Source organism: Rhipicephalus microplus, chromosome 1, assembly GCF_043290135.1.
Source record: "Rhipicephalus microplus isolate Deutch F79 chromosome 1, USDA_Rmic, whole genome shotgun sequence".
Taxonomy (NCBI): Eukaryota; Metazoa; Arthropoda; class Arachnida; order Ixodida; family Ixodidae; genus Rhipicephalus; species Rhipicephalus microplus.
The window spans coordinates 287,598,479-287,616,288 of record NC_134700.1 but is presented as its reverse complement, the minus strand read 5'-3'; the positions used below and the strand labels follow the sequence as shown (position 1 = coordinate 287,616,288).

Below are 17,810 nucleotides of genomic sequence, written 5' to 3'. Positions count from 1 at the left end.
CATGCAATTTTTTAACATGTCTAGATGCTGTTTTAGAGTATACTAGTACAGAGATTAAAAAGTATGGTGGCCGCTCTATCACTAAGCTAATAAGGATGTCAATGCATTCTACACTCACGAACCAATCCTTCACTGTGTTAGGTAGTGCAACGAGAGGGTGGTGCTGGAAAGTATAGATCCTCTCTATTATAGCCAACTGCCTCACACATGATTTATTAGCCTCGCTTGTTTATGCACGGCAGGGAAACCACAGGGTTGCAAATATAAACTTTATGAACTGTTTACCTCAACTAGTCTCATCTTACACGAGAGTTTAAGTCATGCATTTAAGAATGAGAACAGTCCTCATTTATACAATATTTAATCATATGCACTTACACTCAATATGAACTTTACAATATTCACACACATTCAACAAAGTTGCTCCTGGTGTCAAAAAGACTCCTCTTTTAACAAGTGCTGGGGGTGCCACTTTTACATGTTTCTTCACATCCATAGCAGCACTTCAGACCACTTCCTAATACACAAAAATATCTCGCCAGGCTCAATTCCACGTCCTTCTTGTGAGATGCCATACACTAATGCCAGTTAGACAGAAGGACATACTTTCAAAACGTGGAATGTCAATGTTACAGACGTCTTCCCGACCTTGTATATTCACTAGATGCAGCTCGAAGTTCATCCAGAAAGCTAAGAAAAGATGAAAAGGAGCATACGAATGCAACCACCATTAATCATAGTAACAAATATTATGCTTCTCGCAAAAAATTTCAATTCCGTTACAACGGCATGTTTCTTTTAAGGCCTGCATGCTCACAAAAACACTGCAGATCAGCTATATGTAGCAAACCACATCACAACTAAGTTTTTTGCTTTGCAGTTCTTCTAGTTATAGAGATACTATTATGCATGTTATTACTGCAAGCTGTGCACTAGTATAAACTCAATTTAGCAATGCAGTATTGATGCCATGGCTAATGCACATCAAGAGAATTTTCATGGGCTCACAGGCTAACCTTGTCTCATTTTCGTTCCCTAGAATCCGGAACAGCGTGCTTGTTCTACATATAGAACCAGCAGAGTGGAAATATGTTTCAAAAAAGAATGACAAGAAATAAGACAGTGTCTTGGTTCACATAACTTACTAAGTAAAATCACTGCCTTCATCTATAGGCATATGGATTACTACTGAGAGAAGCTGATGTATCTCTGCAGAGTTCTGACATGCACGACTACCAGGCCAATTTTGTGTCAGTCTTTCATGACCTAATATAAGGGCACAGTCAACTTCACAACTACTATATGCAATGGCTAGTTGTACGTCGCATCACACATGATGCCCAGTTTGTCATGCCCATAGTATTTCTGCTAGTGCTTCAAAGATGGTGACATGCCAACGCTAGAAATAAAGGATGGTTGAGTGACCTGTATATATCACCGTCACAAAAAGAACATTTAAACCGACGAGCATCACATTCGCAACCTGGCTTTTGAGGCAGGTAACACTAACGTTGTACGTAAAAGCATATTTGAAAAAGTTCCTTACCTAGAGAAGTTGTGGACACATGTTCCCCCCAACATGATACGAACTGTAGAGTTTGCTACATTGAGCTTGTATATGGAGAGGGATTCCTCATAAGTCACTCCGCCCGCGATGAACACCGTTATGTCTTGGTAGCGTAGAATGCTGCCACTACAAAAAAAAAACACGTTTGACTTCATACCCTGTGAGAGTAACTTCTTGTGAAACTAAATGTGCACAAAGGTGCGTTACACTATAGCTACAGAGTACACTCCACGTCTGCAAAGTAAGCTGCAAACATTTTCACTCAACGCGATGTCAAATAATCCAGTTTCCAAATTGAGGCAAAGAAATTGGGGAAATTTTTTTAGGGGCTTGTTTCTTTGTCAGACAAGCCAAATGATTTGAACATTGAGGCAAGTCTTTTATCATCCATTAATCTTCCTTTTATTACAAATTTAAAAAATGTGTCCACATAATTCCGCAAGAGACCATTTCTAAAAAGCAGCTCTCAAAGTCTATTGACATAAGCAAAGACTTCATAGCAAGCACTCAACCCACGACATTTAACATCAATAAAGTATTTACAGTGGACTCTCACTTTAAACTTCAAGAGACCCAAGAAAATAGTTCACTTAACTGAAAGTTCACTGAACATCAACTAGAATATGTAATAGCTTTTGGCAACGTAAAAATTAAGTTGAACTTATGAAATGCATAGTTAACGACAGCACAACTATGAACCCACACCAACTCGCCCAACTGTCAGGGCTACTGAATATGAAATGCAATTAATTTTGGAAAGAATTCTGCGACATTTATTTGGATTGGCATCATTAAAGCACAAAAAGAGACAAGGCTTCCTTTCTGTGCACTGCCTCTGGCACAGCTCGTTCCTGTGACACGGTCTCGCAACTTTTCTAATGTAACCTACAGCCTCAGCAACAAGATACACGATTTGACCTGTCTCAGCCATTTATAACTTCTTCACCACACTCTTCTTTTTTTACTTTGGCTGATACGCTTGAAACAGTTTCGAAATTTAATAGCTCTGTGCAGGCACTGTAGCACACAAGGCTAGTTTTCGTTTTCCACACAGCTGCTTTGCCTCAGAAGCACTACACGCACAAGTGGTGTTGCATTGCCACCACTATATGGGTGCTTAGGAGGTGGCAAGCATTGGCTACACCAGAGCTGCAGAGCGTAAAACTTCATTGAATTTATGTCAAATATCAGCCTAGGTCCACATATTAAGTTCGTTCAACTGACATATTCACTATTCAGTTTAACTAAAATATCTTGTACAGACTGCATACAAAAACAACCGGGCATTTTATAAAAGCTTGTTAGTTTGAAATATTCGTTAAACCAATGCTTATACAACTGAGAGTTCACTATATACACTTCCGGCTTACAAAAATGTGCTGGCCTTGCTAAAATAAAATCATTTTTTCATTACACTAGTTAGTTGTTCCGGTCTCACCTGTCAGATGGCGCATATGCTTGAGGATAAGCGTTGTCTCTTAGCCGACCTCGCAACAAGTCTTCCAGTATGTCGTAGACAAGTGGTACATGTTGTGTGTAAATGTTTTCCACACCCTGAGAAAGACATTTTAAACATCTTTTTATCAAGGTTATACCCTGCAGTACAATCTAAATATGTTAAAGCTCACTGTCAACCCCAAAAGGGTTGGGTTTTAACATCAAGTTGTTTGGGGCATTTGTCTTGATAAATAGAACATTGATAATTGATAAATGGGACATTTATCTTTATAACTTTATATGCTTCAATGAGATCGTTATAACACAAAAACACGATGGAAAATATTGTACGGCAAAAGTGTGTTTTCATTGCAGGACCATTCACCATTCATTTTCATTCTTAAAACTTTGTAAGAAATGTGCTGTTCTAAATAAGAGCTGCACGGGCAACATTGGGACTAATGAAAATTGACTATAATGCAGTAGCACTCAAAACTAGAGCTAATGCCAATAGCAGAATTTTGGTTGCGGAGCAAACTCTAATAATGAAGTGCGAATCAAATCGAACATTTCCAGAGCACTTTTCTAATATTTTAAAGAGAAATTGCAAAACAAAGAAGAAGTTGTGGATAAGATTCCTAAGCGCATTCTTATGAGATGTAGCAACATGAAAGTGTTTCTTTTCACTTTGTTGATGAAGTACTGGCAGGCTGGTACTTCATAGTCATCAAGAATGAGGCAATACAGAGGCCAAATAGTATTAGTAGAGATTTTACACATGAAAGGCAAAGATACTATTTACTCAGCCTTTCCTCCTCATTCAACTTTTGCGGAAACCCAAACGGTGTGGCATACAAGGCTGTGCTCCCTTCGAGCTAGGAGTGTCGAATCTGCCTCATAGACGTCAATGTACAAAAACATTTGAAATTTTGTATGCTAAAAATTTCCGGCGTCCGATTTTTTCGACTTCCTGCCCAAATTTCTGGTCAAAAACAGCATGAATTAAGCCCCCCCCCCCCGCCCCCCCCTCTCTCTGCTGCATCTGTCATCTCTATGTTGGAACTAGCATTTTCTTGAGTCAATACATTTGCAATGATAGCGGAGCTTGAAAGGCAGCTTTACCAGAATATAACAGTGTAACAAAGTGAAACATTCAAAATCTGAAGAGGTCGTTTATAATTGGACACTGTGTGTCTGAAAAAAAAATTAAACTATAACAAAGCCTGAAAAGCAGCCTCGCTGCAATGCCTGAATGTAATGAAGTAAAGCATATTAAAATTTGAAGTGGTTACTTTGAATTAGATGTGGACTGTTTTTCATTAGTTAAAATGGTTTGAATAGAATTCCAGTGCGAACCGAATAGGGAGCTCTATACGAAAAGTATTCGAAACTTTGAATATTTGAGCACTCCTACTCACAATGTGAAACCGAAGTAATAACAAGTCTCCCTCAGCATAAACCTAGTACATTTTCTTCAGCCAATTAGGTGCTTTTCATTGTGAGCTATCATAAGCTTGAACATTTTCAAACATAAAAGATACACTTATTGAATAAAATATGAAAGGACTAACCTTTAGACCTTTGATGACTTTCTTTGTAAAAGCGCGAACATTATCAGCACTGAACTTATCATTAGGCTGGAGCTTGCGTTCTTGAAAGTCAAGCGCTGCCGGTATCATCTGAAAAGTGTATTATTGCTTAAAACAAGATAAAATGCAGTTTGCCAAAACCCAATCTCTCTAGTGCAAAACTGATAACTGAAAACCCAATCTCTCTAGTGCAAAACTGATAACTGTGAGCCCAACAAATGAAGTATACTGTATTACAATACAAACAACAGCACAAGGTACATAGGACAGCTGTAAATCTATTATTCATGTCCGAATCACTTAATAATAAGCCTGGGGTGGAGAGGGGATTAAAAAGAAAAAAAAATGCATCAGAACACAGAAAATTCTACTGTTCCCATTCTTCTCATCTACCAATGATTTAGTGCTTTATAAAAAGGAACACATAGCATGAACACGAAAAAAAAACTGTGCGATCAATTTAGTTTGAATCTCTTCAATATAATTCAGTCTAAGTTCATGCATAGTTTTCATTCTAAATAATGGTAACATAAACCACTTGAGACATTATCATCATGGTACCACATTTTAATGATGGTGAAGGACAAAAAATCATTTCCAAATGTCTAAAAAAATGTTGAACCATTACCGAATGAAGATGTCCCTACAAAGATGAGGAACACTCAAACTGCAATGCAGTAATTTATAACTGTAATTTTAAATAGTTTAGAACAATATCCCATAATGCTCACAAATTGATTACACAAGACACATTTTCAGAATAGCTGCTGCATTTAGAAAACTGTAATTAAAGGGCCCCTGAACCACCTCCAATACTTTTTCAAGCATTTCAAGTAAACAGGTGCATTATGTGCAGAATACCATCAACATTAACAATGCCACATGTGGTAGCACTACAAGCCAAGGGCGCGCCCTAAATTCAAAAAATGATCCGTCTTCATCTCCGTCCTTTCTTGCCTCCATGTGGTGTTGTAAAGCTGAATCTGTGATGCGCAAGTTATGCTACGATTGGCCGAACAAGAACCTATGGCTTCCGGTTAGTCTGTAAGTAGCTGCTCAGGCTCCTTGTTCTTCGCTATGTCGCGGTCGCAGTGGCTCCTCATCTCGCGCGCAGGTTCTCTGGCATGGCGTGTCACCACACGGATCTATCATGTTGGCAATCCTTTGAAGGCGTGTGCACCGTACAGGGTCCATACCAGCACAATCGTAGGAGCATGGGTCGGCCCGGCAACAGAGGTTAATCAACAAGCACGGAGTTGGAGTCGTGGCAACCGGAAGTAGACAGTGTTTCAAACAGCGCGTCAGCGATGACGGATGCTAGGCGAAATCTGGAAGGGCACTTGGCGAGGAGGGCAAGTGACTTTGGGAGAGGCGACCAGTAGAGGGTAGCGAAGGTAAGAGCGAAAGGAGCGCTGGCCATGTTTCTATCATCAAACGCGTCTAACATTATGGCACCGTGTCGAAAACTTCTCACGGCTGCATTCATTGTAGACTCATGCACAAATAATGACTACTTTTCGACCTCTGGATGGTTAAGGGAGTCCTGGGACCCTTTATAGTAGATGCATCTTGTAAGGCAATAACTTGGGAACAGTGATGGTACTGCGAGAAAGTCAATGATAAAGAAGTAGGAGGTAAAATAAGATGTGTAAATGACAATACTATATACCTTTTTTTTTTCTTTCGATTTAAAAATTGGTAAGCATGGTCATTGACTTTGACACTCACTCTTAAAAGGGGTTCAGAGATCCCTCTGTTCTTCAGGAGATGCACCAGGCCGCTGAGGTCACTGTTGCTATGTTTATCGAAGTGCAAGGCATAGAGAATGACAAGTCGAAGGCAGTCAATGTCACGGACTTTGCTGCTGCCAATCAAACTTCGCACGCGCTGCAATAAACAACACAAAATAATGCAGCAGACTTATAATCTAGTACTTGGTTTTGAAGGAACATTTTATAGAGACATTTGTTAATCAGCCTCGACTGCGAAAGTATGCTTTCAGAAGTATCATTTCTGGTAGTTTTTTAGAAAGACGACTACTGCCAGCAAGAAATGACTGCGCAGAGGTGAGACACTGAATCAAGTAACATATAACGAAGTTGTACATACCCTCTTACTGTTAAGTACAGCAATAAAATGTGCAGGCAGGAACACAGAGGCCCAATATTTATGTTTATGTTCATTTAAGTCTATCTTCAAAAACTGCCAAAACAAATATTACATTCTCTTAGACAGGTCTCAAACGTGGGACCCCAGTTGTCTTGCTTGTGGCCCGTGCCTCCACAAGGAACGAAATGTTTATGGAGCGGTCCTCGCATTATTTATTCACTTTTTGCCATTATAGACCCTTCTTTGGGTAAGCTACAGAGATCGAACTGGTCTCAAGCATTTTCTTTCGTGCGGCACTTCATGGGGTCACCATGTGCTAAAGCATGGCCATAGAACAAAACATCAATATTAGACAATCTGCATCTACATTTCTGTCATTGTGAAGATCAGTATAGATAAGGTCCTCTAATCCCGACACCATATTTCCTTCAGAAATTATCTGCATGTGAAATATGAAACATGCATTAGTTCAAGTGGCAGCGTTAAATAACTTTAGTTCACCTCCCCTTTACTCCCTTGAACCTTGTTCGCTGTCCCAGCCCCCGCAGTCATGACTGCGGCCCACTTGCTGGGATGAGTTTGAGAACCCTGCATTAGACTGACACAAAGAATGAATTCTCACACAGTGCTGCTAAGAACACACCTTGAGAAGGTCGGAGTGGTCCCTGGTGGCCACAATTTCTTGCTCTACCTCGGACACCTCCAGTAGGCTGTGGGCACCGACTAGACGTGACAGCTCTCCCACCAATGTGACATGTTTGGCCACCGTTCCCTGAATCTTCTTGAACTGAGGGTAGTGCTCCACAAATGCCTGTACAGCGGAGCAGAAAGCACCGCCTTGATGAACTCTCGCTCTTATTTCTTTTACTACTATGAAATTGCAATGCACGACTGCTGTTATGTGCAATCATTAGTAAACTATTAAACTCGGGCTTGAGCAATCCCAGCTAAACAGAAATGCACCCAAGTTTCCTCTTATGCACTTTATTTTTCCCTTATGACTGAGCACACAAAAGTGCACCCCTTCCAAAAGATGTACCGTTTTAGTCATTTTATGACATGCGCGGGGATTCCTGCATAGCTCAGTTATCCAGTTATTGATATTGTCACAGACTTAAAGGTTCAGGAAAATAAAAGCAAGAACAGTTACAGAGTAAAATGTTGTGTAGAGCTGGCTATCTCACACAATACAATGTGTTACTATCATGCAACTATGGCACATCAACAGAGTGCGAGTTCAAGCTAGCTGCTCATATAAGCTGCCACTTTCAGTTGCCTGCGATGACTATTAATAACAAAGCATGCAATTGGCATTTACGTGTACACATTGTGAGCATAAGTTTGTGTGCGCGACCCCACAAAATACTAAGACATAGTTTGAACAAAAGCTCAATAAATGCCATGGTATTTGTAGAATCAATTACATTATTAAAATACCAACATATTTTAAGTGTCAATGGTTTAATCCAACTAGTATTTAGACACTCATTGAGCAGGAACTAAAATATCTGAAAACGTCTGCTGGCATGCAGCGATTTAGTTATCCACTGGAAAATTTTTGCATTCCACATACCTTCATGTCAGCTATAGACTCGACTTTCTCGTGACTTTTTGTCTTGGCTTGGAATTCTTCCATGAGGTCCTTGATGTTGGAACCAATCTCACCAAAGTTCTTGTACATATTCTGCACAAACAATGATCTATGCAGCTAGCCGTCCTGTCCTAAACACTCCAGAAAGCTTACATTGCTGTAGAACTCGTCATTATCTTCTGACAGTACCATGTCCTGCAAGTCTCGTGAAAGTCCAGGAACTTGAGAAAGGTTCACTCGGTTGTTCTGGATCTTTAGCAGCTCATGAACCATTGCCTGATATGTCCACTACAAAAAAATATACATAACACAAAAACAAGTCATTTCTTAATTGGGGCAATTTAACCCAATGACAGAAAATTCAAAAGTGAATCTTAGTGTGGTGATGCTTGTTCTTTACGTTAAGTTATAAATTGGCAAGAGATATACTGATTTTGTCTGTTTTCTGGAGCAAACGAAAGAGTATTTAGAAAACCAGACATGACCTGTGCCAAGTGCTTGAATGTGAAATCCAAGTGAACATAAAATATAAAACAAACAAAAATTATATTTTATACACACACATATCCTTGTATGTGTGCATGTATGTATGTGTGTCACACACACATACATACACATATAATATATACATGTGTGTGAGTGTGCACACACACAAACAAAGGAGGGCTTCGCGGCTGCCACCAGGAAAAAAAAAAAAAAACGCTGTCGTGATCAACTGAAATGTTCACCTGCGGAAAACAAGACATCTTCACAGCAACACTGCAGTGACACAAGGGCAGCTAGTCGCTTGTTCCTCGCTGAGTCAGCACATTATGATACTCTATTCACCCATTATTTCTAGTAAAATGAAGTATTTCATGATAGACAGTGTCACGAAATTTGCGATGTTTTGGCTGAAAAACATGATCATTGAAGCTTTCGAACTAAGTTTCCGAAGTAGGCATTTACCAGCAGTTCAAGGGTGGGAATCACTGGAGCAACCGATAATCGGCGGTTCACATACATCGTGAATTCCGCCAAGCTGTCCTTGATTAACTTCTTCACAATCTCGGAAAGATAGGGTAAATCATGACCCGCTGACTTTGCGACAAACATGCAATATGCTGCCCACGGGTCACCGCTGTGCTGCAGAGAAGCATGTCTTGTTTTCCGCAGCAGCATATTTTGGTTAACAACTAGATCCTTTTATTTTATTTTATTTTTCCGCTGGAAGTGGCGAGACTGGGGTGCTTCAGTTGCCACTCATTAGTATAGCTATATTGCATTGCTTTTCGGTTTATAAGGGCCGTCGTGTCCGTGGGTTTGCGGCGAAATCAGTATTAAGACTTTGCACATGCACCCAAAGTCCAAAGTTTTCGAATTAACCAGAACTGCTGATCGGCACTTCAAATTATCTGCTTAGTCTCATATTGAAAAATGAAAGACTGAAAAACTTTTGGAATTAAGCAGAACTTCAATATAACCGAGTTAATGAGGTAATAACCGAGAATAAATGAGGTATTGCATGTGCATGTGTGTGTATGCATATAAACACAATAGACTCTGAGTAAAGAGAAATTTGTTAAATGGAATCGCTGCTTAAATAGAACAAATGCTTCCGACAAGATTGGTTTCGTTCTTGCATTATGCACCCATGGTCATCTCTCAGTAAACGAAGCTCCTGTGAAACGAAGCATATATTTCAGGTCCCTTCAGGTTCTGTTTAATAAGAGTCTACAGGGTGTGCACGTGTGTGCGTGTGTGTGTGCAGCCATAAAGCAGAAATTACTTTTATAACTGCGAGGGTTTAAGAAAAATGACAAATTGAGCTGCAGCAATTTCCATTTATCTTCTTCATAACCTTGCATGCAAGTATTAAAAACTTCACTGGCAGCTTACCTGATTTAGAAGTGGCGTCACTACATCACTTCTACGGTCCAAGATTAGCAGTAATGGGGGCACCTCCGGTTTCCTGAAGTCAAAGAGCTTGGCTTCCCGTTTCATCCATTGCTGCAGGTCAAGTGAAGGTGAAATGAAGGATGAAACATGGTAAGCCTCATAAGACATTGATGGATGGCTAGTAAAACAAAATGTAAAGGGACCATTCGCTCTGCAATGACAGCGGTGAGAACAGGCAGCTACTAGAACTAATTTGTTACTATTATCAATTACTCAGCGCAATCACACTAAGACATTAAAAGAATCCCCATAGTTGCAGCCAGTAAGATCTGTTTTAAGTAACATCTGCTAATGTAAAAAACTACAGTAAACATAAGATTACACTGTGCAGGAAAAAACAGATATCACCATGGTCTAACATATTGGTGTATTGTACTATATTCTGTACTTAATTAAAACACTGTTCAATACTTTATTGTATTAAAACAGCAGCACTAATCCATTGCATCATATCAAAGCAAAATATACATGCACGTCAACAGGAGGAGCAAGAAATGGTAATGAAAAAGATTGCTACACGATAAACTTTTTGATGTTAAGGCTTCACTGCATCAGGTTTTGGTAGCAGGTACAGAAATGCGTCACTTCGCTCATCTGCCAGTAAATATATGATTGACTTCTTCCTGCAGCAACTATGTCATACCTGTGACAAAAAGGTACAAAGCTTAAAATTTTAGCTCAATGAAACTACATGACCTGCACAGTTATTTTAACATAACATTAATTGTTGGAGTTTTATGTGCCAAAAAACATGACATGATTATGTGGAACACCGTAGTGGAGGGCCCAAAAATTTTAGCCATCTGATGCTCTTTAACGTGCACCTAATTTAACTGCGTGGGCCTCCAGCATTTCACCTCCACTGAAATGCAGCTTCCGTGACCAAGATTCAATACCACTATCTTTGGGTGCACAGTTGAGTTGTGCATCACTGACTATCCTTTAATCTTGAATGCAAGAAATAAGAGATCTTCGTATCCTATGTATCGTAGCCCGCTATGCATCAACTATAGAATAGTGAGTAACACCTGGATGACCAGAAAGTGCTTACCGAGACGCCTTCAGCAAGCCGCCGAGCTGGCTCCGAGTTGCACTGATAACGCACTACTGGAGCCTTGCGCAGGCTGAGAAGCAGCGCCACCAGACCCTGAACGCTCCTCTCAAAGGCAGCCGTGCTCCAGCGCTGACCCTGAATACATGGGGACAATTCATTTGGAGAATTATAAACATCTCCTCGGTTCGTGCCTACCCTCACGTGTAGTACTACTATATCGCATGTCAAAACGAGAATAATATTTAATAAAAGACACGAGAAAAGGCTATGAGATGTAGGATGCACTTCGAGCAAATGAATGGACTTCATGGGATTTATTTCATAAGCTTCATTGTAGTGCAGCAAAGGAGAAGAAATGATATGAAATGACCTACAACCAACAAGCCCACATACCCACCCTTTATGAGATTGATCTTATTGTAGGTTCAAACCATACACAGCAAGAGACAAATTAAGAATTGAGTGCAACGCAGATATGGGTCAGCTTCTGTCAGCATGGAGTTATAAATCTAGGTGAGACCTACTATTAGTTTACCCATGTGCTTTTTCAGACACCAGTATCTGTCGTCTCCATAAGACTGGAGCTATCAGATTCAAAACCAAGTGATACAAATTTTATAACACCACATGCAAAATAAATGCTTTGGAACAAGACATGTGTGAATGTCACTCTTTTCATTTTGAAGTGACGCGGAAGCAACTTTGCATGGTAGCAGGACTTGAATTTCAGCATGATGCAAGTGATAACCAGTAAAATATGTAATGTTTTAAAATTTACTACACTTAAAGCATATAAATGTGTATAACGAGCCTTTCAAATTTAAAAATTACTATTTAATGTGAGGGTAGTATGCTCATTTGATCTTAAAGTACGGCTTCGCGTGCCTGTGCATTTTCCCTAAAGAGAATAGGTAAATTCATGGCAAAGCACCCTTACATTGCAGCAAAACCACCTTTACAAATGTGTACATGCAGTTTAATAATAGTGACATTCTCATCACGATCAGCGCACAAAAAAAGCACAAAAGTCTTTCGTGCTTTTTTGTGTGCTGATCATGATGAATATGTTGCAACTAGCCCAATTTGCTACTTTACTTTAATAACGACATTCGTTTCGAACAATTTCGAACAACTGAAATTCACGTCAAAGAAAATTTGAGTAATGTAACATTCGTTAGAATATTTAAAATGCTCAAATATTCGCACATGCCTAATTTCGTGTTTCTAGTTGCTCACCACTTTCACCATTCCAAATAGAGAGTATTTGAGTTTGTGAAAAAGATGGTGTTTTCGCCCATGTTAAAGTTCCCACGTTATATTTCGGAAACATGCATCACATGGAATTCCATGTGGAAAGCATATTACATACATATGAAGAATGCATATATGTACCTGAATGTATATGCAAGAGTATACATATAAGTGTTTTTCCAGATACAAGAAACAAAGAGAAAGCAGCATTTTTCGTAAGGGACAAGGTATTGCAGAACTTAATGGTACATACTTCTTGACAAGACAACAATTTCGCAGAGAAATAAAGATGAAATTGTCCTGGTATTCCACAGTTGAGCAATGACAGGTGCAGAGAACATTTTTTGACAATCGTACGAAAAGTAGATCCTTACCTGAAAGCAGCCAGTAAGGTTGAATGAAAATAGGTGAGGTGCCAAGGCCACATAGTCCCCAAAAAACTCCTTGACTTCCTGTATGCACTCCTGGTCATCAGCCTCCGCAAGCTCCTTGATGTCACTGCGGTTAACTGTGTTGCTAAAATCTGCAAATCGTAGACAAAAGGACACCCTTATACATAATTCAACTGAAGATCCCTCTTTGGAAGAAATTCCTTGACTAACGACACAAAAGTGTGATTTGCTCTTCAATGTAAGTATTGTATCTGCAAGGAAAAAAAAAGTAAAAGGAAAGGTTAATCTATCATAGTGGCAAGTTGCTTAAGTGGTCACTAAACAGAAAAAACTATTTTTCGTATATTAGTAAATTATTTTTTCAGAGCTCGAAAATCATTATGCTTTCCACGAGAAGACGTCTTGTAAACAAGGAAACGTGCCAAAAGAAAATGAAGGTGGCAAAAACACCTTGAAATTCCCACACCAAACACGAGAATGTCATAGATTTCGAGGGCGAATACTAGATCCTACGTAGTTCCTAATCAGTAAAAATAAAGAGTCACCTAAGGCACCCCTGAAAATACCAAGGATCACATTATTCTGTCCCAGCACCTCCAGTCTGTGGCACAATTCATGATGCTAGCAGGTTGTTCACGTGACGTCGGGATCAAGTAAGCTCTTGATTGGTCGATCTACGAGATATATCTTTTGTAAATTGTCGCCTACTCTGCTTTATTGGCGTATCTAGAGGGGGCGGTAGGGGTGATCACCCTCCTCCCCCCCAAATCTCTGTCAATGCCCCTTCCCCTCAAATCAGTGCTCGTAGTCTACCTCTCCTATCACCAATTATAACAAATTATTGAAACCACTGTGAGCCCATATTAACAATATTTGTGCTATGAAGGGGGTTTTTCCGCTAGTAACAACAAAAAAAGTCATGACCATGCGCCGTTCTCTGGTATTACATTAGGTGGACCCCCCCCCCCCCCCCCTACAATGAGTGGCCCGATTCGCCCCGGCTCTGCTTTGCCATGCAGTCGCATGACCATTCCGTCGTGTCTGGCATGAGCATTGTGTGTGAAAAACTAATTTCGCTTCATTTTCTGCATTTGTGGCAGACCAAACATAGATAACAGGATGCAGTCTAAAATTGCCAAATCCTAACTTGTTCAACTCTTAGTGTGGACATTCCACATGTTAGTGTGGACATTCCTACAGGGAGATTAGTGAAGGCAATAAAGAAACTGTTGTTTTGCTTTTAAACTCTGTGTGGTTTAGGGATCCTTTAAGTACAGTATCCTTTGAAGGTGCTGCAGACTCAACATATTGCAAATTCTCTTTTGTTCACACTGCAGTAAAGTGGAATCATTTGTCTTGTGACCAAGTGGGCTGTAAAAATGAATATAATTTTTTTCCAAGCTGTAACCCCCTGGCTTACATGACTTTTAGCAAAGCAGGGTATTTCTGCATAGATCAACAAATAATAAGATGACGAAATTTCATTAGTAAAATTTTGCTAAAATAAAAAAATACACTTTTAAATTGACATCACGCAAGAATTTTACTGTAAAATTTAAAAATGAGACTTTGGCCTTGATTTTTTTCTTCTCTATTGATGAAACTATGATGGTGAAATTAATGACATTCGAGTTCTCGGACAGCAATTTATCAACCTAATATTTATACTTCTGGATCATGGTCATATCATTTACAAAAATTAACGGACGCTCGAGATTTGCCTTCAAGAGTAGGTCGCGATAGCATAAGCGAGTTTTGTGTGCATCATCACCTTCCAAGCTGCTTCAGTTCTCAGTGCATGCCTCAACTGTGTCGTAAGGAACGAACAACTGTGCGTGTAACATTGGCCATTTCAAAGTATTATGACATGCCTGTTGCAAGAACAGTTGTTAAGTCCCCACTACAGCATAATAGTTTCTTTTGGAAATCAGCGTAGGATTCACTATGCATTCACAGAGCAACACCCGAACCTAGGCGACTGTTCACTATGTTGATGATTTTGCTGCTAATGATAATATAATATGTCTGAGTACTTTGCAATAAGTGAGCCTTTAAAATACCCACACCTTGCTCGATTGACATCTTTTGACGCCTGGCGCGATTCTATGCTTCTGCCACGCAACATATGAAGCGTTAAAGTGACTCCTCCTGCTCCATGACATTCATATACTATTTTTTTTTCCACAGCATTTCAAACAAATCTTGTAATTTTGTGGTGAGAGACCTGCTTATTATGCAGGCGGCCTGGATTTGATTCTCACTTGGACCAAGAAATGTTTATTATTTATTTTATTTGCATCTTCCAAGACTTGTCGGTCACGGACAAGATAATTTTTCACTCAAAACCAATGGCCCAATGCCAATGAAAGCGTGAGAATTTCAGCGAAATGAGCTCTTGAATGCTATCGCGTTATAACTAATCTGCCAGTAATGTCTACTTATTAAAGTAAACACCATTTATAAATGTTAAGGGCAAATCAGTGCCAATGTTTGGGTAAAGAACATTCATATTTATATAGCTGGAACAATTAGCTATATCTACCATGCCTCCATGCCCAAATTAACACCTTGAGTTAGTCACTTTTTCTCTGCTCTATGAATGTTAATCTTTATTACCAATTGACGGTGCCTAGTTCAGGCTGTCTCTGAGCATTATCAGTCATCATGAAGCATTTTCAAAGAAAATTGTGAACTTTTATGGAGGAGATCAAAATTAAGGGCTTTGAAATACAATGAACAGGGTTACTTAATATGTATTTACTAGGATGCATTCAAGCAGAACCAACACATGCTGCATCAATATTGCAGAATATTTTTGTATGGTTTAAACAAGTTATGCATATTAGAAGCATGCAATAACTTCAAAAACTGTTAAAATAGAAAATATTGCTCTATGTCAACATGTTTGACTCACAAATGTAGTATTGACCATAACGAGGATTTCTCAGTTCTTGGACGAGCAGCTCCACATTCTCTCGAATTGGCCGCAGGAATGCAATGCATTTCATATGCTTCATGGCTTCAGTGCCAGCGCACACGTCAATTCTCTCAAAGAGATAGACTTCCTTGAGCAGCATTTCTGACTGAGCGTACACCACACTCACAGTGGTCGTCTGAAAAAATCCAACACGGAGAGCATGTGTGTCGTGGTATAAGTAGCACTACATAAGAAAAAATAGTCAAATAATTAACATTACAGTTAGACATACAACTGAATGGTCTGTTGAATACACAGTTGACCAGTATAAATGTAAACAAGTGGCTTGTGTACCAGAATGAGATATCCTTGCTTTTTACAATGAAACGTTAGTGCTACCATATTCATAACACACACAGTTCACTCAGGAGCTATGGAGTATGCATCAAGATATTAGGTTGTAGTTTGTTGGCAATAAATAGTGGCATATACTGCTTATACACAAGGATTGCATGAAAGGTTGTATGTGGGTATGTAAAATACTATATTATTCAGTTCCTGAATGCGACCTGCTAGGTACTGGTTGTGAACAGCAGTGGTGCATTGAACTGCTGGAAGCCAGAGAACATCACCCAGTTCATACAGTGGAATGGTAAATAGGTGTAAATATGTGTCGCTTTCCATGTAGTAATACATAACTTCTTGCAACACAAATGTAATTGAGTTAACATTAGAGTCAAATGTCATATATATATTGCGTTCACACGTTGCACAGAATAAGATTTTGCAGCGAATGCAAGCAGTAAGCATTTCCACCCTTTCTATCAATGTCTTTTAAGCATGAGACACTCCATACAAAACTAAGTAAGTATATAGATGCCCCTATGAGGTAATCACACCAGCATGATGTATGCCAATAAACAGGGAGAGATAATTGTACTTTCCCATTTCTTTTGGTGTGTCTGCATATTGTTGCTTCTACGAGAACTATAATATCGTGAGATCACGCAACTGACAGAAAGAGCAACGGCATTTTCTTATTAGCCACTCCATTTTACAAAGTGGCTATCATAGAGGCTAGGTATGTTTTAGTTTCAAACAAAACAAATGAATGCCTATAGCACTAGTTCCAAACTAAATTTAAAAATTCATGCAGCTACATTAGTACAAAGTGTAGCACTGACAATTTTTCACTTAACTAAGTGTCCTTACCGCAGAGTTGTAATTGCGTTTGCATGATGTCTATGGTGCAAGTGTTAACATTTATTACTCCTAAGGATGCACATAATTTGGTACTAATAAATCATTTGGCAGCCTTGGTTATACGTTCTAGTACAATTTACTTAGAATGAGCACGTTAGCTCCACGATTACTAAATGAATTGCAGCCGGTATTAATGTGAAGAGGTTTGCACAGTACGCCCCTACGTTGTCATCTTAAACAGCGAATGCACCTCCACAGCACAATGCGACTTAAACACGATTAAACATTTCAAATACGTGGCTAGCTTACGGTTTCTTTGTCCATCATCAACACTTTCATTCCCGGCCCACTTTCTTCTATCATCTTGTCAATGTAGAGTCGAATTGCAGCGACGGCACTCATCTTGACGCTTCGAAACCGGCTGCGAGTTCAAGCCGGTTCGCTAAGTATGAACTATTACTCAATGTACAGACACTTGAGCGGCATGTGGGGACACATATACTGTTCGGCGTTTCGAAGGTTCCGACCTGTCTTCATGAAGACGCGACCAAACCCCTTCAGGCTCGACGGTAGGCACAACCGAAACTGCTACGTGCGGTGAACTGAGAAACGCCCTGCACATGAAAGATTCACATATGCGCGTCTAGCGAACTGCTATGAAGAGTGAGAGCCTTTAGAGCTGCATAATGACAGAAAAAACAACTTTCGCGAGATGAAACAGCTTCGATGTGAACTGTACCGGAATGATTAATTGCTGTTTAC

The 17,810-nt window shown here is 39.6% G+C and overlaps 1 protein-coding gene across 1 annotated transcript; it reads right to left on the bottom strand.

Annotated features, from left to right (window-relative positions):
- Positions 1 to 345: 345 nt before the first annotated feature.
- On the bottom strand, positions 346 to 17,602 carry Vps45 (vacuolar protein sorting 45). Its single transcript, XM_037412119.2, has 13 exons — positions 17,358 to 17,602; positions 15,843 to 16,041; positions 12,911 to 13,059; positions 11,283 to 11,420; positions 10,172 to 10,282; positions 8,447 to 8,581; positions 8,276 to 8,386; positions 7,346 to 7,513; positions 6,322 to 6,480; positions 4,576 to 4,683; positions 3,006 to 3,121; positions 1,547 to 1,693; positions 346 to 690 (listed from the first exon to the last, which is right to left on the bottom strand). Exons 1-13 carry the CDS (start codon positions 17,448 to 17,450, stop codon positions 630 to 632), a joined length of 1,695 nt encoding a protein of 564 aa, XP_037268016.2. The 5' UTR covers positions 17,451 to 17,602; the 3' UTR covers positions 346 to 629.
- Positions 17,603 to 17,810: the final 208 nt, after the last annotated feature.

Coding starts and splice junctions, on each gene's coding strand:
- Vps45 (XM_037412119.2), bottom strand. CDS start 17,450: ATGAGTGCCGTCGCTGCAATTCGACTCTACATTGACAAGATGATAGAA. Junction 7,514..8,275: donor AGTCTATAGCTGACATGAAG/GTATGTGGAATG, acceptor TCCGCTGTACAG/GCATTTGTGGAGCACTACCC. Junction 6,481..7,345: donor ACCACTCCGACCTTCTCAAG/GTGTGTTCTTAG, acceptor TGTTTATTGCAG/CGCGTGCGAAGTTTGATTGG.